This window comes from Lonchura striata, chromosome 2 (genome assembly GCF_050655825.1).
Source record: "Lonchura striata isolate lonStrDom1 chromosome 2, ASM5065582v1, whole genome shotgun sequence".
NCBI classification, from domain to species: Eukaryota; Metazoa; Chordata; class Aves; order Passeriformes; family Estrildidae; genus Lonchura; species Lonchura striata.
Window position 1 is genome coordinate 125,602,984 of NC_140704.1, and position 23,671 is coordinate 125,626,654.

Here is a 23,671-nt window from a genome sequence, read left to right on the forward strand (position 1 = left end):
ACATTGCAAGAATGCTACGGTTCAAAGAATTACTGTATTATTAATATATCAGTTTGGTAAAAACTTGGTAAAGATAGTTTGGGAAAGTCAGTTCTTTAAGTCACCAGTGCCCATGGCCTTGCTCCTACTGGTAGATGCTCAAAACAAGTCTGAAAATTTGTGAGATAGGAGAGGCCTTGTCCTTCTTACTAAGGGAGTCCAACATGCCCTGAGAAGTAGAAGCTAATGTTACCTTCGTGCCTGATGTTGCCCAGCTTGGTGTCAGGTCTCTCGGCCTTTGAATCAGTGTCAGCACAGTTGGTGCAGTGGCTACTAAAAAGAGAGAACACCTGAATCTGTGATCTTGCTGTCTATCCTGGTAGTCATGGGAGTGTTTCAGAGAGATTTTTAGCTGAGAAACCAAAGGGAGAGACTGCCCCTGGTCACAGATGCACTACGACTTCTGCTGCACTACAACTTCAAAAACATATTTTCAAGAAATCAACATTGTTTTGATAAATTGTTCCAAAAGAAGCAATTCGAACTCTGTCCTCCACCTAAAAGCAAAGGGAAGGAAAAGCAAACAAAACACTTCAGAGACACTTCTTGAAGAGGAAGTGCATACACCATGTCTTGGAATGTAATGGTCTCAAGACAACAGCTTTTTAGTAGCTTTACACAGACTCAGAGGGTAGCTCCCCCTTTCCACACATCCCACCCAGGTTTTGTTTTTGTTAAAACTAGGGCTTATTATGTAGTGACATAACATGAATGGGACCTAGTACTTTCTTAAAGTTAGGTATTACTGATCTGCTTTACTAATATGGTATGCTATCATATAATGCCTTATATATACTTATAGAAGTAACCAAGCATATGCTACACTTTTGTTACTTACATGACTAGTTCTCAGAAAGATCCTTTAACGGTATGCTAGATTCTTCATCTCAGTGTCTCAACTACCTCTTGCCGTGAGCATTTTATATATTCAAGCTCTCCCAGTTAAGCAGTTTTTTGTATTTTCTGTATTTCTTAGAACTGTCAGGAAAAGGGTAGTCACTGGGGACACACTAGTGACCATACTAAATTAGGAAGCAGTTGTTAAGCTCGAAGAGTAATGTGAAATCCACTTTCTAAAATAGTGTGAAGATTTTCTTTTATGCACATTCTGGGCTCTTTTTTTTTTTTATTCAAAGCATATTTCAAGAAAAGCCTGCCTGAGGAAACAAACGAAAGCTATCAATAGATAAACTGCCACAGAAACTTATTGGAAGGCAATAAAAATGAAATAGCTTTTTAAAGAGCTCTCAAACTTAACAATAAAACCAATTAAAATTGTCTGTACTGATTTAATTTGCAATAATTCCATTTCAAGCAACTTTGCTTGGTTGTTGGTTAGCAATTCAAAGGGAAAATTACACTTTCTTCCACTACCTCCACTACCAATACCCATACATTTCTCCCATCTCAAAAATTTGTCAGAGGCACAGGGAGAGCTGACCTCCACTATCTGATGTGGTGGTTGTATGATCAGATGAGTTGAGGAGAAGCATGCTCCAAAATGGAAGGGTCCTCATAAAGAACTCTTTCAGCAGATACTGCCCTGGCAACCAAATCAACAGCCTCTAAGCACAACATCCTTGACCACTATTCTTATGCTGTTCCTACCACCGTTTCTCAGAAAAAGGGATGCATCTTAAGACGCCTATTGTCAAATGGGCAACTTCAGTGAGTTTCAGATGCTACCAAAAAACCTGGGAATAACATAAGCATAACTGGAGCATGGTTATGGGAAAATATTCAAACTTTACCTCATATGCCCCGTATCATTCACTACTTTCCTCACCAGTTTTATTTTCCAAACAGATTTAAAGGCATAATGCAGCAGGTCTTGAGAGAAAGCAGACATGTATCAAGAACAGAAATTTGCTTTTACAATATATTGTGGAACAAACACAAAATATTTACTCAAATGAGCTGAAATTCTAAGTTTCACATGCGTAATGCTACTAAAGTCAACAGAGCTACACACGTGAAACTGAAATGTCAGCAAGTGTTCACTAACACAAAGGTTTATAACCTTCTATTTGATAACTTACCTTGAGGTTGCAATTTCCACTTTGGTTCTTGCCATGGCAGCTGCTCGCTGTGCACCCTCTATTGCTCTATCCACCTTTTCTCTAGTTTTTGTGTTTCGTATTGGTATAAGTTGCTTTCTTATTCCACGGACCAAAATGTTATTTTTGTACTTTCCCTCTTCTTTGGTGCCATCTGGAAACATGGTACATCCATATCCATGCCTCCTGTTATTCAGCCACTCTCCTTCGTATTTCATACCATTTGAACGCTCACTGATACCAAAACCGCTGCGCTTGTCGTTCTTCCATTCACCCATATAGGCTTCTGTAGTGGTAGCATCAACATGGTCTTCCAGAGGGCTATAATCACAGTCACCATCTCCAAAACTAATCGTAGAGTTGGCATCACTAGAACTAATCCTGCTCATAGCAGCATCGCTCCTTACAGAGCTCCGTTTGCTAGATATCGATGACCTAGACTCCGATTTTCTAAGTTTTATACTACCAAGAAGGGATCCTCTTCTGAATAAGCCTCCTTTTTTCTTAATGCCCATGGCTTCTGGATCACTGTGAAAATTGAGCACAAATCCTCCTCTTGTTCCAGCCGGACTGTCAGAAGTGACGTCATGCAGAACAGTGCCATTGCTCTGCTCACTTCGAAGTGACGCCAGAGATGTTCGGAGAGGTGAACGGATCACAGTGGCCATGCCATAGGGTACACTCTGACGTACACCGTATCCATGTCTCATCCCTCCTGTCCACTGCCCCTGGTAGGTACCTTTCAAAGTAATAAGAATTTAAATTTAGGAAGCAGTTTACCTAGCCCTCTCCATCAAATATGCTACAAGAAACACTACATTGCCAGCTCTGATTTTGGCAAGAAGAGATGCACAGGACACAGACAAACTACTTTTGTTACTTGCTTTTCTTATAAATTATTTTAAGCAAATCCTTCCCTTTCACAGCTGATTTATTTTGGCAAGTAACACAATAACTATAATCATAAGCATTTTTTAATGGATCTGTCCGGGAGACAAAAAATTGGGAGAAATTTCTAAAGTAGGACTCTCTCAACATTTTTTTAAGGAGGACTGATAGGAATGTGGCCAGCAGAAACAGACACACATTATATGTAGTCAGCTGAAGAGGAAGAGAGGGCTGGAGAGAAGGGAGAAAGCAGGACACTTACAGCTCTTGTTCCCAGCTGCCCACAGAAAGAGCAAGTAGGAAAAGTAACCATTCTGTTATTGTGGGTTTAAGGTGACTACAGACCTCACCTTGTCAGGAGTTATTGGACAGATTGTTTTCAGATGGGCTCTTGGATCCACTGTCATAAACCTCCATTGTAAAATTAAATCTTTTAAAAATTTTGTGCAGATTTGAATGAATGAACAAAACCTTAGGACCCCTTTTTTCCTTATGAGTTCTTCATACCAACACTTTCTGGTATCCCCAGTACATAAACATGCACTGCATTCTGCCTTATGTTCTGACAGAGGGATCAAAAGCATTAATTCTTTAGCCTTTTTTTTGCCTTTTAGTTGTTCTGCAGTACGTGAAGAAAGGCAAGGCAGTAACACAACATTGCACAACATTCTAGCAAACATTTAATCGTAACTACTCTTGTAAAAAGTTTTAAACAGCAATGTAAGGAGGGAATATGGTATACGATATGAAAAGTCATAGATGACCATGCAAAGTTGCACTGGAGCCAAACCCCACCTTTATCAGATTACTACAGCAATTTTTCTTCTTATATTCTTGAAAGGCATTTTCATTTTGGCACTTGCCAGTGTCTGCTGCCTGAAGGCCATTTCTACCAGAGGCTCCAAAGGAAGGTTGCATGGATACGGTAACTAGCAAGTAGAAGATAACTTATTTTGTGATGTAATTTCACTCTAATTCCCACTAAACTACTTTAAGCTTCTTAAAATGAAAATGCTCACCCACCTAGTGCTGAGTTTTTGGTTTTATTTTTAAGGCTATTTTGAATATTTTTTACAGAGGGATGAATAAGCAATCTTTAATTTTTTTAAGATTTTGATTGGCTTCCACTGGAGCACCTATTAACTCTTCAGAGAACTAAATATCAAATGTCAAATTCAGTGATTGAATCTCAAAGCAAATGGATCTTGGATCTACATCTTTAACTGCAGGTACTTCACAAATATTTTTACAAAAATTTTATATATACCTACTGGTTTGGTTGTGTACGTGTCCACATCGGTCAAGTACTGCCTTACTCTTTACCTCTTCTGCTAACTTGTATTTCAGTGTTAACACATAATTAAATTTGCTAAGTCTGTTTTTGCTATTATAAAATACTAGATAGGTTCCAAAACATAACTATTTCATATTGGTAGAAAATTCTACCAAGTGGAAGGTTTTAACAGATGGCTGCTGACACAAACAAATAACTTTCTTAGTTTCTTTCTCATTCTCTGTATCCTGGATACCTACTACTGCACTGGTTGTAAGGGTGCTGAATCTAGGAACATGATTATTTTAAAAAACACAGCATATGGGGAAGAACAAATAGAAACATGAGCACAAAGCACTGATGTTCTGTAAATACTGCAAATATATAACCACAATCTATTTTTTTTTGTTGTTTTAATAAACAGTAAATTCCTGGAAATACATTAATATTTTATGAGCACAAATTACTTCATTTTGCCCCTAATTATTTCTGGGATCTCTGATGATATACTGTAACTAAGAATCTGGCTAAATACACTTATTGTTAAAGTATAACCACTTTATTGTTCTGCATTTGTTAATTTAATTTTGAAATAATAAATCTAAGTTTAATTTTGATTATACTACAATATTACATTAGAGCAGCATCTCATAATTATTGCTCTCCATGCTGCTTACATCAGACTTTAAGCACAATCAACTATTTCAGTACGGAATTTTAAAGAAGTATAAAGGGTCAGCCTCTTTTTCTTACTAATATTTTAATTAATAAACATGTGTTCAATGGAAAGCGCAAAAATACTGAATTAATTTAGGACTTGTATTTTTCACTACTCTAGAAAGAAGGGAAGTGTTTTCTGCTTCCCTTAAGGGCATTAAAACAAGAACAATTAATATGCTGCTATCCACTAGTCCAATTTTCCTTTTTATTGGGGAAATAAAATCAATGCCAGCTTCTTCTAAAGAGAAAACAGTAAAAAAGAAAACGGAAGATTCATACTCATTTTGTCTTTAAAAAGTATGAGATATTTAGGCTGAGTCTTATGCAGTGTAGCAGGTAACTTATCATTTCTGTCATCACAGATCTGTCAGTAGAAAGGCTTCTGATACTAATACTGAAAAGCCAACTAGTTTTCCTTGGTTTTTCAACTCACATTTTAAAGGAAAAGTGTTTTAATGACATATGGAGAGAGTGTCCAGAATGTAGATATAGGAATCTTGTACAGTAATTTGACTGACTATATCAGACTTTAACTGCATCACCTTATTCCATAAATTTTAGAAATCTTTAAACAAGCAAGACAAGGTATATTGCAATATAATTAAATACAATAATGTATAAGACATGATGAAAAAGCTTTTCCCATATATGACAATGAAAACATTTGCAGTATTTACCTGTCTCTATAGATAGAGATAAATATGAATGATACATCAACAAACACACCATATTCTGTTTCACCTTACAGGATAGTTCAAAGCAGTTCCTCTAAAGGTCAATTATCAAAATTTTAATTAACACTGCAATTAACAACATAATTAAAAATTATATTTGACCGTAAAATAGTAACATTGTTTAGCACTAATTTTTCAAAAGCTAGGCTTACTATCCTTTTTGTAACTCAAGAAACATTCAGCCACAACTGCTGACCATTCATCTGGTGTTTAATTGGTTCTCTTGAAAAGGTGTTCATATTCTGAGCCTGAGAGCTATTATAAAGTGTAATTTTTTCCCTTTTCTTTTTGTTGGCAAGTTGTTCTAAGATATAATTTCATAATCTGTTTCCTTAGTTACAGTGTGCCATCCCTTCTAAAACACCCTTGGTGAATCTTACAGCTGTAAATGTCATTGCCCACTTGCAGCTAAAATTTAAAACTACACTCTGAAAAAAAACTGAGGGGTCAAGGACCCATTTAACTACTCCACTTGCTCTTATGCTTTACTTAGATATTCTGTAGTTTAAAAAAGTTGTTGCATTAGAACTTTTGCGTGCATTTTTCACTCAAATATTAAATAAGCATAGACCTAGAAAGAAGACCTCACAGAAATCAGTGAACATATGTGACCTTTGCTTCAGGGTGTTTTTTTCCCGTTCTCCCTCTGTGGAATGACAACATGCAATTGGTTTTTGCTGATGTTGGAAGGACCATAAATAACCAATTTAGACATACTGAAGTTTCAAATTAGGCCACAGTCGCTCCTCTGGTAGGTTTTGCATCTTCACACAGATTAACAAAACCTAGGAGGTTTAAAGGAGGAACAAAAACCCAGATTGCTGCAGGGGACAGATAGATGGGCCACTTGAAAGCCCAATGTAATCACATGCAATGAATGAAGTATCATGGTTTATAAGTCACAGTGTTTTCCTCAGAGATTTGACTGAGTGACAATTTTAAGCATCTAAACACAGCATGATATATATTACTCATGTCATGAAAAGTGTTGTGTGCAAAACTGAGGAACACAGTCAAATGCTTATTTTCCTTTTCCCTCCTTCAATGATATAATGCCACCAATGCATGGGGATATACTAAAACAAACAAACAAACAAAAACCCCAAAAAGCTAGCAGCAAAGAGCTAGCATTATAAAGCTAGCATTATAGTGAGTTTGAAAATAAACTGGCATAGTCTAATGAGTTATTTCTCTATACTGGTATTCTCTGGTATTCATGAAGAGAGTTTTCCTGCAACTGTTTTAAATTATGTTAAAGATACATGTGTAAATCTGGTTTCCTTATAAACCCATTTCAGATGTTGTTCTGGTGTGCAAATACATCTATTGTTCCCAGAGCATGGAAACAAAAGCACATCTGCAAACATCTATGACGTATTGCTCTGCTTCATTCATGACTACTTTCATTAAAATCAATGGGACTTCACACCCTCTGTTTGTATGAGCTGCAACATGCAAAACGCGAGTCATGACAACAGATTTCAGCTAAGGGTGTGAACTGGATCCTTTATATGTTGTTCCAAGTCTAAATATTGAGAGAATTTACCTCCAATAACCAGCACTATATTAAGATTTTTTTTTTAAACCACAAGAAACCTAAAGAAAAAAGGATTAAAACAACTTCAATTTGAGAAAATGATTTCTAGAAGATTTACTGGAATGGCAATCTACTTTTCCAGAAGGGAAGGGAGAGGGAAAAAAAAAAGCCACTGCTCGCAATTAGCCAAAACAAATATAATAAAAATGAAAAGTGCATTGTGTTATGAAAGTGAAATTGAAATTCTGATCGCTTCCATACTTTGATTTTGGTGGTGTATTTTTAAAAATTTTATTTTATTTTTATTCATCCACAAACATAGCTGCCTTTGAATAGCAGAACTTTCCACACCAGGAAACAATTTTTGGACAGCTACAAATATCTCTAAACAAGGGGACAGAAAGGTAAAAAACCCACTGCACATCTCCTTGTCTGAAAGAACTGAATCTTACCAACTTGCTACATTTTCTATTTTGGAAAAGAAAAAAATAGGAGCCCAACTGCAAATATCTAATTTTCTGCTTAATACAAAAATACCAATTCTCCTGAAAGTTTGACCAGAGATGATGAGACAAAATTCTTTGAAGAAACCAGCAAAAGCATCAGCTGAGAGCTGATACATGGGTCAGTCCTTTAGCCACATTACGTGAACAGTACCTCTGATTTTGGTAAATTCTATTACTTGCCTGTTAACTGAACACGTTTCTGAACCCTGAAGGAAGCAGCATTTCTGTAAAAAAAAACCCCAGCAACTCTCTAGTCCTAAAACTGAGACCCGTTTTTCCTCCTGTACAACAGACCAAACCTGCTCCCTTGTTCCTAGGTGAATAGCAACTCTACAGAAGTTGCAGGTGGCACTTCCAGCGAGGCCAATGACATTACAGCAGCAAAGGCTGAATTGAAGAGTATTAAGCTTATTTATCGCGCAGAGCATGAAGTGACAGAGGTGCAAGAACTGTGAGCGAGCGCCCAGGTAAGCTCCAGGGCTCGCTAACCTCACTGCACCCCGAGGTGACCGCTGCCTCCTTCAGCAGAGCGCGAACCGCCGCGGCCGCCCCGCAGCCCACCGCGGGCTCAGCCCTGGGACACCGGCTTTGTCGTGGGGAAGGGTGTGAGAGGCAGGTCTGTGCGACTGCACTGCACACCTCCTGCTTTGAACAGAATGCTTGAAACTACCCCGTATTTCGGTAAAGACGGGAGTTATGATACGAGGGTGGACCCAAGTTTCATTGATTTTACGCAAGCTGCGTCCCCACTCCATTAGCTCCAGCCTCCTGTTTACAAGCCGAGCGCACAAAGCCCGCACGCCAGCGCGACACAAGGGCTCCATTGTAACAGGTTCTCGCCGTTCCCGCACGAACGCGGTGCGCGGGGGGCGAGGTGCCGGGGCTCGCGGTGCCTGCGCTCCCCGGGCCGGGCGCGGCCACCCGGCCATCGCTGCCTCGGGCAGGGAGCCCGTGAGCCGCCTCGGCGGGGAGAAAGGAAAGCCGTCTGCAGGCGGCTGTAATGCGGATTTCTACCAGCTGGCCGGGAGAAAGCGCTGAGTCCGGACAGCTCAGCGCGCTCGGAGCGCAGCCGGCTCCTCGCGGAGCGGGGCGGGGCGGGCGCCAGGCACCTGTGGCGCTCCCCCGCCGCCAGCGGGGCCTCGGGGGCGCCGAGCGAACGTTGCCGGGAAAGGCGCACGGCCGCGGGCAGGGGCAGGAGAAGCGACCCCGGTGCGAGGGCGGCGGTCCGAGCGCGGGGTGAAGGACGGGCCCTGCCCGCGGCGCGCCCACGCAGGCGCGGCCCCCCACCCCCATGCCCGCCCGCCGCGGCGCCGCCGCGCGCGGGGCGCCCCCCGCCGGCGCCCACCTCCGTCCCCGTAGGTCTCCACGCCGTATCCGTCCTGCAGCCCGTTGCTCCAGGTGCCCTCGTAGCGGGCCGGCGTGCTGAGGCTCTGCCGCACCCCGTAGCGCCCCTTGAAACCGTGAGACCACTCGCCGCGGTACATCCACCTGCCCTTCGTCTCCACGCCCAGCCCGTGGCGCTTGCCCTGCGCCCAGTAGCCCAGGTAGGTGTTGCCGCTGGGCCAGGTGTAGCCGCCCGCCACCTCGAAGCCGTGGGACCAGGAGCCGGCATACTCGCCCTGCCCCTTGGGGCCGGTGCAAATGCCGTGCCCGTGGGCTTTACCGTCCTCCCAGCCGCCGCAGTAGGTGCCGCCATCGTCGAAGTCGAACCGGCCGCCCGTCATCCAGGGCAGCGGGGCGAGCGCGGCGCCGCCGCCGCCTCCCGCCCGCCTTCCCTGCTCCGCCTGCCTTGCCTTGCCTTCCCTTCCCGCCCGCCGCCCGACCGACAGCCCCGGCGTTCCCGCGACTGCGAGCGCTCCGCCGGCCGGCCGCCCGCGCCCAGCCCAGCCGCAGCCCCGCGGCGGCGAGCGGCGCCCGCCCCCCGCTCCTCCCCGCCCGCCCCTCCGCTCAGCCCGGGCCCGCCCCCGGTGTGGCCGCGCCGCTGCCGCGGGGCAGGTGCGCGCCCTGGGGCGGGCTGGGGCTGCGGCCGCGCCGGGGCGGGCTGATCCCCGGGAGCAGCCGCCGTGGCCCGCTCGCTCCCGGGGCGGTCTCCGCGTGCTTTCTGCTCCCGGGAAAAGGTGCCCCCACGCTGGTCGGGGGCGCGCGCGGCCCGGGGCGGGGCGCGCCGGGAGCGCGCGGGCCGGGCCGGGCCGGGCCGGGCCGGGCCGGGCCGGGGCCCCGCCATGCCCGGGGGCGGCGGTGGCTCCGTGCCCTGGCCCGCCTCGGCCCTGCCCGCCCCTCGGGGTCCCGGGCAGGTTGATGCTACACCTGCTAGCACCTGCAACAAGTAGGCAAAAAGAGAGGGCTTCCGAGTGATACTTGTGATTCTTTGTTTTGTTTTGTTTTTTGGTTTGTTTGGGTTTTTCTTTTTTAATTTTTATTTATTTCTTACTTGCCCTGAGCTTGAAGACGAGGTTTAAGCCGAAATTGTGCATAAAGAGCACAACCAAGTTGTGTTTTGTTCATTTTCCAAATCATATGTGGAGGCCACCAAGTTCCAGGGGTGGAGAAATACGGGGCAAAAAGAACGTGAGTGGTATTGAGGTTTTTCATGGACAGCACGGCTGGGAACTTCATTAGGAGCCTCTTATTACGCCATAAGCTCCGCGGTCATCAAGCGACTGAAGAGCTCTAAATGCTGCCAAATACTTCTTTGCCAGATATTTGATAATCAGATAAAAAATTGTAAGGACAAATAACAGGAGAAATACACAAGCATAGAAATTGCAGAGAGAATAGCGGGGAAGGGACTGAAAGCTTCTGTCATGGTGTCCTGGCTTTCTGTTCTTTCACAGTCACAGACCAGAACTGGAAAAAAATATGAAAGAAAACCTTTTTCAATGGGGATTTTGTTAGAAGCATGATTCATATTTGTTAATCATGGGTCATGGTACTATCTGGACACAGATTATTTGGAAAAGCGGAGAAATAATGGCTATCTTAGTAGCTAGAAATATAATTGCAAGTGGAAGATTTGAATTCAAGACATTAGAAATTGAAATGGTCAAGCTCCAGAAATCTACCAAATTCAGCCCAAATGTAAGCAGTTTTGTCTTAGACCTAAATGAAAATAACGTACTGCACATATTAAACATACCCATGTTACATGAATAAATTTTCAAACTTTGTGCTTCACAACACACTCTTCTGTGTACATTTTTATGCCAGGTTTACACAGTTTAGTAGGAAAGTATTTCTGCTCTTTCTAGGGGAGAGCTGGGCGCCATAACTGATACTGTTGTCTCCTGTCATCATAAGAAGTGTGTGCTTCAAAGCCTTCTTTCTGTGCTGTAAGAGGATTTCTAGTTCTGCTTGAACACGTGGCGGTAGAAGACAGTGCACACATTTCGGTGCATATGTACAAAGAGAAAAGGACACAGTCAAAGACTTGTGCCTTTTCACAAGAAGATGGAGAAGCTTTCAATGCCCCTTTGAGCCCAGAAAATTTTGTTTGGAGCGTACAAACCAGACAAAAATGTTGTTTCTGTAACACAGACATGCAGTCTTCCACGTATCTTTGGACAAGGCTTCAAAGTGTGCTGAAGTTAAGGACAGACCTTCACTGCAATATGGTATTTTTGGAAAGCTGTTATTGCAAATGGAGGGGAAGTCTGAAAATATTGCAGTGGGTGGGATTGCTGAAAAAGATACAGTGCAGTATTCTCTGTGTATTGCTTGAGCTTAATGAGTTTTATGCCCTACATGCCTTGCATTTCTTCCTCAAGAAAAAGATTGGAAACAATAGTGGTGACAATGCATGTTCTTTGAGGAGTTTACTATTTTCACTCAATTTATTTCCTGTTTTCTTTCTTCCGACAGAAGATAAAGCCCTGTAATGTTTGAACACCATTAGGGAATATTGAAACACTGTATGGTTTGGAGAACCACCTGTTGGAAGTCAGCATGCATAATAATTTATACTGGTGTAGAATTTTCTAGGCATGGATGTTGCCTATTCATAACTGCATGTTATTTTTTATATGAGCAGACTTTTTTGAAGTTGTCACAATTGAACTGGAACTGCTGAGCATTGGGTATGTCTGTTATGGGGCTACTGTTGCATTGCATGGTGTTTCTGGGTGCTGTGTGCATAAATGAGGTGTAAAGTCAGAATTTCCTTGGACAACAATTCTGTGCCCTGTGCACAGCCAGAACACAACCAGCAAGGAGGGGAGCAGAGGTGAGGTGTGAAAATGGATTAGCAAATCCAGATGGTGCTGCTGCTCTTCGGCAGTGGAAGAGGTGCTCTGGTGAGGGAATGGGAGATTTGCCCAGCTCCTCTGTGGATCTGAGCTGTTTCTTTGAAGGACCAGCTTTGTCCCTCTGCCTAGACAATAATCACAGTTGTGCAAATCCTTTGCCAAGCTGGGTATCTCTTTTGGTTCAGTATTGGTAAATGACTGGATTTGCTTTTGTAAAGACTGGGGTAATTGCAGCCCTGATGTGTTACTGTACTGTTACTTAGCGATGAATTGTTTATCCCTAAAGCTGTGGATGCTCTGTCTCTTAGGGTATCCCAAACCTATAGCTAATCAGGGCTGCCTTAAGTTCTAATATCTTTACAGTAGAAGATGTAGCATTGCAAAAATTAAATAGGCATCTGCCTATTAGTCCTTTGTTTTACCCCCTTGATTTAAATTGTTCAGATTTTAATACTAGATTAGCTGAACCAACAAGATCAGGTGGGCCAGAGATGAACCGTGCAAATTTCAGGAAGGAATCATGTTATTTTTCATTTGTTATCATATGTGTGTCATGACCTGCAAATGATGCTAAAATCAGTGGTAATTTTGCATGTGGTTGATATTTCCAGGTGTACTTATTTAAATGAGGTAATCAATTTAAATTAACTTGATGCTTGATGGCAAGATAAATTCATCGCTGCCAGCCTTCTCTTATTATATTTTCAGCGGGGGATAAATTTTAATAGATATGAGAATAGAAGTGCTTTGCAGAGAACTCCCAGCATCACTTAGACAGGTCTTGATGATGTAAGAAGCCACAGGTGTCTCATTGCTGATGAGATTGTAAATGTTTTTTTTTTTTTTTTTTTTTTTTTTGTTGGGTTTTCTTATTTTGCTAACAGATTTTGCATTGACAGGTCTCAACTTCAGTTCAAGCCACATCATATTTGCTTCTGGCCACAGTGTAAGTAATGCTCATATTCAACCTTTAGCATGTATATGTTAAATACCTTAGATCCACAGACTTTGTTTCCTTTCCTTCTTCCCAGAATTAAATTAAAAATTACTCTACAACTCCACAGATGCAGGAACTAAGCAGTTACAGGTATATAAATGAGTTTCCCTTTTGTCCAAAGTAAATGGAATTAATTCTACTACTTTTTAAATCTACATTACTAGAGTTCTTTTCTGAAATCTTTCATGCATGTAATACTCAAAAAATACAAGGGCCAGGTGCAGTTTATTAATTATTTACAAAGAAGTCATCACAGCACTAGTCTGATGACACTATATGTATGCAAAACATGAGTACCTGATGACACAGTATGTATGCAAAAACTGTGCTGCAGGGTTATATTTAAAAAGGTCCTTGCTATAGGGAGGGAAGGTGCAGCAGGTGAAGATACAGACATTTAATATTAACTCCAGACATCTAATATTAATTGGATACAAAACTGCTGAGTTCAAACTATTAGTCTATAGATATCTGATGCATGAATAAAAATTAGGCACATTTATTCTTACTCTTAAAAGCCTGATTCAGCAGGGAATTACTTTAAGTACTTTAGTAATCCCATTTACTTCAGTGGGAATACACATGAGCTTTAAATTAAACATCTGCAACATATCTGTGCTCAAATAAAGCAAAGCTCCAAAGTCTGTTCTTGAGTGCTTTGCAGAATGGAGGCAGGATGTTTCACTGATGAGCTCCACACCTCACACGTTGTATTGGAGGAGTTCACACACAGAACTGCTGTGTGGGAGGCAGAAATACAGAAGTAAAGATAGTACAAATCTCTTAGTGTAGAAATTTCATAGGCAAGTAGGTCTTTTCTGGCTATGTAGGAATAGCCTCAACTTTTATGCCAAGTTTTGTGTCTGGAGTCTATGTTAAATTTTTTAAACATAGTTCTGTATAACTTTAACACAAGTAATTTTGTCTGACTTCTAGAACAGGAACATAACACTTTTTCCTTATACACTGTAAATCCATGTCAGTTAGTGTAAATAATGAAGCAGTAATTCTAGAGGATTTTTTTTAAAAATCTGCTATAATATTTGAGCAATGCTGTGTTATGAATAGGTGTATCAGTATCAGTTCTACCTCACAGTTGAAGCTGGGACCTAGCCAGTAAGACAGTATATTTAATTCCAGAGATATTGTGCTTACTCAGTGAATACAGTTATTATTTTCTTTGCAAAAGTGCTGATAAAGCTTAGAAAAAAACAAAAATACAGATCCTCTTCTAATATGAAAACAGGATGAGTATGTTCTGTACCCAGACTTCTATTTTCAGCATTGTTCCAAGCAACTGAATTAGATTTTAAATAAAAATGCATTTTGTTTTTAAGGAAATGCAGCATTTATGTTGAACACCTTTGTCTTTGAAGTCATTTTAACAGTAACAGAAATCTCCATTCAAATAAGGTACAGTGTGTTGAAATGATTTTTCTTAAAGTATAAAGATACTACAATATTTTATTATAGTGGAAAAATATGATATATTGTTCCTGGATCTTGTCAACATTTTGAGTTGTGTTGTTGGTTGGTTTGGGTTTTTTTAAAATATGTATCTACAGAACAAAAATGAGTGAATCACTATACCATAATCAATTTATAAAGAAGAAAAGAATCTAACTCCTTATTTATTTTGTATTATAACACTTGATATGTGGAAAAGAGTCATACCAGTGATTGCCTTAAATCAGCATTCAGATAATATAGATTCTTATTATAGGAAGATACTTAGAAAATCAGATTTATCCCCAGTAAATTTTTCCTAAATGGTGATAGGAATTGTGAAACTGCTGTAGTTCAAGTCTTGTTTCCTTGGGGAAGATGGGAAAGGTTTATGGATTTCCCCTTTGGAGCAAATTCCCATTTCTGAAAATGGCTTGTCTAGTCTTGCTTGAGCATTTTTCTTTAGCCTAAGGAGGGTTTGTAATGCATTATTTTCTTGTAGACCTCATGATTGTCCCAGTTGCTATTGTCTGGACTTTATCTAATTATGTTATGTTATTAGTTGCTAAAGTCTGATTTCAAATACAAACCACACTATTTGGCTAATATTGTGTCATGTAAAAGTAGCATAATTCTCTGTGATTCCCAAATGGCATTATTCTTTTTACACTGCTGCCAGGAATTGGCACTATGGTAATTCTGTTCTCCACACAACAAGATGATGTGTAAAAACACATCTTCAGTTTGTGATTTGCTGTTGTCCTAATCCTTTCCCATAGAATAGTGTTTAACTAGTTGCTTGCCACTTTCTATTAGTGAAGTTGAATTTCACTTAGCAGGTTTTCACTAGCACACTCTTTTTATCCCCTTTGAGATTATGCTTCCAATTTAATTTTCAGTTTTAATTCTACATTACAGTTCCTCACAGAATTTTAACAGTTTGCACTTTGGCATGTGCAGTAATTGAGCTCTTCCAAGATCAAAGTTATTCATGAAGGTATTGAATATTAAAGCATTTGGTACAAATATTTATTTGGTATAAATGCTTTAATATTCAATATACATTTCATACATCCTTCAGGCTTGGGACTTAATAATTAATAACCATTACTTAGTAACTATAAACCATGTATAAACTCTTACAGCTTTACTGAAATCACTTTTAACAAACATCAGTAGCTTTGCTGAGGTCAAAATATATAATATCTTTTATAGTGAAGGCTGAAACAGAAAAGCTTTTAGCACTTTGGTTTATCTCACTGGTGTGTCTGAAAGCTTTTTTTTCCCCACTGAGCAGCATACAGCTCTTCCCTTTGTCGTCCTCCTCCTCCTCCTCTAGGGCTGTCTGTTTCCTTTTCTGTTCCTAACTAAGATTCATTCTGTGATTTGCCCTTTTTGATTTTGTCCCTGCATACTTCTACTCTTCCCTAAAAATCATCCTTTAGTAATCTGACCTACCTTTTACTTGTGTATACTTCTACTGTTTCAGGATCCTCAAAGAGTTCTCAATTTAGTCAAGTTTATCTCATGATACTAATCTTATTTTCCCTTTTCATCGAGGTAGTTTCTGTTTATGCCCTTCACACTATTTTCACATTATATTCACATTATATTCACATTATATTTATAGATTTCCCTCTTTGGGCTTTATAATAAAACCTAGTAGAGACCAAATCTTAAGTTTGTGTGTTTTACAGGGCAGTCTTGGGAGGTACTGGCTTGAGATAGTCTCATGCCCCCCAACCCTCTGTGCTGCCAGCACAACTGTTTCTTCAGTGAGCTGTGATTTGGATCAGGAAACCAATCCAGCTTAAAAATAATCCAGCAGAAAGATTTATTTTTATTTTGCTCTTAAAGCTGAATCCATTGCTCTCTTTTCAGAGCATCTATGCAAACAATTCCCCTAATGCAATTGAAAGCATACAGAAAAGCTGGCAGCTTTACTGTTCACCTTGTTTGGAATTCCATTCTCTTTTTCTAGGAATTACAAATAACTTTTTCTCCATCATCTTTCACCCAAGTTGCCTTCAGTCTTGCACTTTCAGTCAGTTTTCCCACTGCTGGTTGAAAAAGAGATATTCCATATTTGTTCACATATCTGCTCAATAACAAAACTTTTCCTTGTACGACAGCCTTCCAGTACCTGAGGGAAGGCTACAAGAAGCATGGAGACTATATAAAAGATTTTGTAGTGACAGGACAAGGGGAATGACTTCAAACTGAAAGAATGTAGGTTTAATTTAGATATAGGAAGAAATTCTTTACTGTGAGCTTGGTGAGGCACTGTACCAGGTTGCCTGGAAGAGCTGTGGACTCCCCATCCTGAGAAATGTTCAAGGCCAGGTTGGAAGTGGCTCTGAGCAACCTTGTCTAGTGGAAGGTGCCCCTGCCCATGGTAGGGAGGTTGGAAGTGGGTGTTTTTTTATGGACCCTTCCAACCCAAGCCATTCTATGATTCTGTACTGTAATGATCCTGTAGTACCCTCCCAACAGGTCCCTTGGTTGTTGAAGTCCCCCATGTTTGCTCTGTCCTGTGCTTTGATGATATAGCAGCAGCACCCAAAGCTCCTGAGTCCTACATTGCCATGTCCTACAGATTTTCAAGGTGCCTGAGGAGGACCAAAACCTGATTGAAGCTTTTCTAATTGTATTAACTCTCGCATCAGGTAAGAATTGGAGTTGTTTAATATTTATTTGTTAGAGATGTGCAAAGCATCTCTCTTCTGCCTGGATGTGTACTTTGTGGCTGCGCTATTTTTAGAGAATAACATTCTCTAAAAAGAATAACATTCTTTTGAGATCTTAATTTCTCTGGTAATTTTCATGTAAATTAGCTAATGAATTAAATAATTTTCATACATACTGCTTTAATACCTTATGAAAAAAAAGTTCAGTGAGCTTCCTGCTCACCATGATGCTAATTTTTTTGAATACCTTTATTGAGAGTTATATACCACTTATATCTTCCCAGCAATCTAGGCTTTTTGCCATGTTTGAGGCCACTTATTAATTGAAAATCCTCCTTTATTAGTTAGCATTTTCATCACCAGTGATTACAGACCTTCACAGAGCTCTGGTAAAGAGAATTCCTTCATCAAACAGACAGCTCTGCAGTGTTTCTGTTTCATGTGACTCCAGTGAAGGAGACCAGAGTTCTGCAGGTCAGACCAGGGGACCTTTGCAATGGTGAGTTCACCTCAAAGAAGGCATCCATCTCAGCTTCTGTAGGAGCCACAGTTCTTCAGCTACTCCCTGGAGTTTGCAGCTTGTTATGATCTGCCTTGATTTTATCAGGCAGATTTTATCAGAAATAGGGATGAGGCCATATGTCTGTCTGCACTCACACCTAATTTTGTCTTAACATGGACAAAATTCATCTTGTGAATTTCTTTGTGTTTTTCTTATAAAAATTGATTTTTTTTTTAAATGAGTGGTGATAATGTTAAAATAGCAATTAGATATTTCTAATTTTAAAGGACATTTTGAAGGCTTTGGTTAATGTCACACTCCTGTTTTGCTGTACTGCATGAGAACAAACAACTGTTGCCTTTCACCAATGAATTAGTGCTGGTGCTTCTTATACCTCAGATAATTGGTTCTTCCGAGTGAATCCATTTGAGAAATTATCTGAAAGTTATTGTCATTCTACATATGACAGTGTTTGGAGTTTATTTGTTTATTTGTTTATTTGTTTTTTGTTTGGGGTTTTTTAGTTTATGGTGGAGAAAATAAGACAAGTGCTACCAGAGGTGCAAAACCTGAGGGTTTTGCTGTTTGATACTGAATGTAATATGAATATTTTGGGTGCAGTATAGTCACTTTTGAGATATGTTTCCATTAACAAAGTCTGCAATAGAGGAATTTGGAGGACATTACCATAGGGCTAAGTAGGCTGTGCTGTAAAGACCATTAATAGAAAGGCACTCCCTCAATCTGCTTAAACTTTGGTGAGGATAATGCGGATTACTCTAACTCTGATTTTTTGATAAAACAGTAAAAGACAAACAGATGCTTTTATGCCTGAGTTGAGCAGTGCACCCTATTGATAAGTTTCTTCTGCTTCTTCAGGAATATTTGTCCCAGGGAAGAAAATTTTTCTCACCAGAGCTAACATGCAAGTCAAATACCTTAATGTATTTTGATATTTAAGTTTATATAAAAGAATATAGCAAGGGTTAGTGCATCATAATCAGCCTAACCAATGAATTAAACCTACCAGCTGGTATGAGATTTCATTTATTCTTCATTTGCTTCTCTTCTATTGGCCATTTCAGTGCTTGTAACATGATGTTTTTATATGGTGAAGAAATCTGTTCCCTGTGTGGATTACAATATCAACCTCCTCTGCATCCTGAAAACTGGCTTTCTTAGCAAATGCTCTTATTATAATACCACATTGCTGCAAAATGGTTTTGTACTTGTCCACTGAAATTTCACTTAAAGATTAGATTCTGCACTTTGGAAGACACAGCCAACAATGCAACCAACAACCTGTGTTGTGCCGGTGCAGAACAGTTTTTTTGCTCTTGTTTTGGTGAATTCACATGAATTTGTGTTTGCAGCTCTGCATGTGAGTAAGTTATGTATATCTGTGTTATGTGTTTCTGGCAAGTACAAGATAGACATTGGATAAATTAGTATTTGCAGTATTTTTTCCTAAAAACAAACTGTATGATTTGGAGAGTTTTAAGCCTTAAATTTTGCTTAAAAGTAAGTTTTGGTTTTTATTTCTCTAGCTGTAGAGTCTAAACCAGGTTTTGTAGTGCTTTTTATCAAAGTTTCATCCTTTAGAACCTGCAGTTGTCATAGTAAATAACATCCTTTTATGTAGACCTTTATGATCTTGTTCAAAAGGATCTTTGTGAAAAATTATCCATTAATTGATAATTAGTTGAACATTACTTTTTGTAAATCACCTATACTTTGTATTAAGTATGTAACGGTGGAATTTAAGATTTCTGCAGAATATGAAAATATCTCTTCTCTGACAGTGTCTGCTCTAATCATGGAATCTATGTCCTCCTAATAATACACTGTATTTGAAAAACGATTATATGATATTCTCTTATATCTGAATGCATAATAAATGCAATTGACTTACAGAATAATAATTTGTGTTTAGTTAGGCCTGTATTCATCACTAAATTGTTCACTTGTAGGTATGCCTAAAATCACTTTAGTTTCTGTTTTAGGTTGTTAATTTAAAAATTTGTCAATAACCTGTATGGTATTTGGTTATGTAAGGTACAAAGCATTTGGTTATGTAAGGTACAAAGTTTTTTTTTCAGCCAATTTGAGCAGTAAAACTGATTTTGAAATTCCCTTATTTCATGTGATAGAATTGCAAAAATTTTGTTCATTCATCCACAGATATCTAGCTGCTGTTTTTGCTTATAAGAAGTTCTGCCATGAAAACAAAAATTTAATAGAGCTGGAGGACTGTTTCTGTGATACAACATGCTAAAGTTAGAAGCTGGGGTTTGCAGTTTTGCCTTCACCTGTAAGGGGATATAGTTTTATGTAAGTTTGAGACTGCAGTTTTTGTCTAATGAAACTTTAAATCAGATCCAGCTAGTTGCATATTTGAAAAATTAGGCCAAATTAAATATTTTAAAAATATCAGCCAATTTTGAAAATTTATGATGTCAGGATGTTCTTACCTTAAATTTCAGTAACCAGAAAGGGAATGAATCTGGCATCATGCAGCTTTGTAATTCTTCAGTTCTAGTGCTGAAAAGTATTTGTATAGCTTTAAGAGATGAAAAAAAAAGAAAATGTGATCATTTTGTGCTATTTGGTGTCAGTGGCATGTTTCTAGATTTAAAAAATAATATTGGCAAAATTATAGCCTTTTATTTTAATTAGAATTTTTGTTGGTTTTTTTATTTGTTTGGGTTCTTAAAATTTTTTACTCCTTTCTCTTACAAAGGCTAGCATAGATAGGTTGGGTTTAATCAATGACTGGAAGTGCCTGGCTCATTTAGCTTGCTATTGAATGAGTTTCAGTTTGTAAACTACTTGCGTGATTTTGGAAAAGGTAATCCTAGGTGCACAATTGCTTTAACAAATACAGAATTTTCCTCCCTTCTTTCACAGTTTTTGGGAGACACAGCTGCTGTCCACATTTGGAAGTGTTGTATAGAGCTGGAGCTACTGTGTTACCACCATCCGGGTTAAGGGTTCATTTATATGGGGACAAATAAGCTTGTGCCCCCGTAATAATTTGAATTATTTTATGAGGTAATACTTTTCTTTATCTTCTTATGGTTTTATTTTTTTTAAGTGGAACCTAAAATCGTATCTACCTAGAGTACAAAATCTTTAACATGAATATTGAAATAAGACTGTGTGCGTGCTTGAACTTGTTAGAATGGAAGTCTTCAATATGCAAGTATGCTTGCTACCAGTAAATTTTGTTTTATTTCATCCTGTCATGCTGGGAGTGAGTGTTGAAAGACGAATGGGCAAGTGTTGCTCAGGCAGAGGGGAGAAGCACGTCATCCAGCCCCCAGAATAGCATCGGCAGTAAATACGGTCATGCTGTTCCTCCCCGAGATAGACCCAGATCACATTCGTAGCACCCACCGGGTCTGCTGCTTACCAGACCTTCAGGCCTTTGATGAAACATTTACAAATGCAGCTGCAGTTCAGAGGGATCTTCTGCCAGCACTGAAATAGCTGACATAAAGAAAACGGGAGGAAACGGGATCACAAGGCATGGAGTTCAAACAAAACACAGTTTAGGGGGAATACAAATTTAATCACAGTATGAAAACACTGCTCCGAGATATGAACCCTGTATTTGTTAAGACTGCTGTTTCATGTTACCTTATGTTTTCCAGTGACTTAGAACTGCTAAAGCATGAAGCTTTTGTAGAGGAGGAAACATGAACTGAAAACCAGCTCTTTGTTCAACTGTCTTGGGTCACACACAATGTCAAAACTGGAATTGAAATGTATTGTAAAGTGAAATCAGAGAGAAGCTGAGATTAATTTTTTTTTTTCAAGTTTCAGTTATTTCTCACTTTGTGCAATATATTGAAATGAATTAAGATAGCTCTGAAGGTCTGTGGCAGTGGCCTATCTAGCACATTAGAGGGGAAATTTTAATTATTCAAGGCCAAGAATTAAACACTGTCAATTTCTTCATCTTGATAGATTATCCTGCTGGGCCAAACAAATATTCTTACTGCCTTGTCCCAAAGCTCTCTTCATATCTGACTCAAGTTAATATAACTTTTGTGCTTTTATAGTGTTTTGCTCTGAGGACTGTAACACACAGGTCACCTTCTGCCTTTATGCTCTGCCCCATGGACTTGACAGGACACTAGAGGAATTAAGACACTGTGTCTTCCTCCACCCCCCACCAGTTTGCACGTCTGTGTAAAATTTGAAAAGCTCATTTCAGCTTCTGCAACTTCTCTCCTCTGGCTTTGCCCCCGCACCGGTGCATTAGCTCGGGTGTTAGTGGAGAGGGTTTGTTATTTCAGACACATACCATCACCTGCTGCCCTCACTTCTCCCCTCAGCTCGCACAGGGCACAGGGACAACTTCATACTTTCATTTGTATCAGTTACACACAGGGGATTTAAATTCATCCCTCTCTCTGTATAGTGCTTTTTTTTTCCTCTCCAGATAACTCAATAAATAGTAATAGTACTCAATAACAAGTATTCCTGCCTTCAGCTGGCGCTAATATCCTACCTCTGTATTCCTTAAGAAAATCTCATTGAGATTTCTTTATATGTGATAGGGGATGTGTGTTTTCAGAGCAGTAGCTCTGGTATTTGTTCTCTATTTGTGAGTGACGTTATGTAGTTGAGAAAAAATCATGCCAGCATGTTTCAGTCAGCGCCAAAAGAACATGGACAGTGATTCAGTGCCCAGATCTCTTGCTGCCCAAAACTGTATCTTGTCCTATTTTTACTTTCACAAATGAGGGTCTTCCTTACTGAGAGGAGTTAGGTGAATGTTATGTTTGCATGCTATTTGATAGTGAATTTAATCACCTCTTTTATAGTCTGCTGTTCTTTTATTTCAAGCAGTAAGAATTAATTAGTTTTCAAAATTCAGTAAATGTACAGTAAATTGATGTATCATAATTGACCACTACGATTTCCTTGTTGTTTCTGCTGTACTGTAATTTGAAAACACAATGCAATAGTGATGCATAAATTATGCGATTTAGATTGAAGGGAAAAAAGTCTTAGCAAAAGAAAATATCTTATCTACACTCATGGCTCCCACCCCACACCTGAGCACTTGTGAGCTGCATTGCCCAGGCAGCAACCATGATTTTCCTGTGGTGATGTGGAGCCCATGGTGGCCCAGGACAGAGCAGCCTCCATCCCTGCTGCTGTGCTGGTGCAGGGTTCTCTGGGACAGATGATGATCTAAGCTTTTCAAAACACCTTTTTTTTTACTTCTGTCTAACACAGATGTCTGAAATGAAGTGAGATTTCAAGGAGTCTAATTGAAATATTTTGTGTGTTTAAGTTTTAGTCCAGCTTGCAGAAACATAATGAGCAAACAGCAAGAGGCTGAAGAAACAAGCATTTTCTCATTCAAATAATTGCTATATTTCTATGTTGTCACTGTGATTAATGTTGTTTAAAAAAATGGATCTTCCTTCGTGGCCCTTAGTTTTTACTTGTCAATAACAAGGTGTGGAAGTACATGATTATGCTTTAAAGCATCTTAAAGCTATTTTTCTGAGCAGTTTTCTGGAAAAATATTAAATGTTTAAACTTATTTACAAATTAATTTATCAAAGTGTTCACATTTCCAATAGAAAGTTAGAAATTTTTGTAAATTATTAAAGTTTGAGTTTGTTTTAGGGATGGAAAGAATCAGATCTCTATAATTTTTCAGGAAAGATTTTTAAAACTGTTTTCCAGTCAGAAATACTACGAGACTTCAAGGACATTTTACAAAATTGTATTTAACTCCTTAGATTTTCTTAAGGCTTTCTGTGTTTTGGTGTCATCCAGTTAGTGGATATTTATATTTTACAGTGGGATTGTAATAGTATCTGAACTGGCCTAAGAGCTGGTATAGGACCCACTGAAGCCAGTACAAATCACCCCTCTAATTTTGGTGGACTTTCCTTCAGCATTTGTCCAATCTATGTTACAAGGTCAAAGTTGTGCACTCTGGTTTTGCCCACAGGCAAAAATAGCTGGAAGCTGGAATATTTCTTACATTCATAGTTTGTGTTGTGGTAATATGTGAT

At 39.6% G+C, this 23,671-nt stretch overlaps 1 protein-coding gene and 1 long non-coding RNA gene across 5 annotated transcripts in view; one reads left to right on the top strand and one right to left on the bottom strand.

Annotated features, from left to right (window-relative positions):
- JPH1 (junctophilin 1) overlaps positions 1 to 9,655 on the bottom strand; it is an 83,671-nt gene extending 74,016 nt beyond the window's left edge. For all 4 annotated transcript variants that reach the window (XM_021530591.3, XM_021530592.3, XM_021530590.3 and 1 more), the window contains exons 1-2: positions 9,100 to 9,655; positions 2,079 to 2,835 (exon numbers count right to left, since the gene is read on the bottom strand). In XM_021530591.3, the coding sequence (XP_021386266.1) occupies positions 2,079 to 2,835; positions 9,100 to 9,478 (1,136 nt within the window). In that variant the 5' untranslated portion in view covers positions 9,479 to 9,655. The remainder of the gene's footprint in view (positions 1 to 2,078; positions 2,836 to 9,099) is intronic.
- A 1,594-nt stretch (positions 9,656 to 11,249) lies between these two features.
- Positions 11,250 to 22,945, top strand: LOC146768409 (uncharacterized). The gene is made up of 3 exons (XR_014952934.1): positions 11,250 to 12,941; positions 14,330 to 14,405; positions 16,932 to 22,945. It is a non-coding gene; the product is annotated as an uncharacterized LOC146768409 (long non-coding RNA).
- Positions 22,946 to 23,671: the final 726 nt, after the last annotated feature.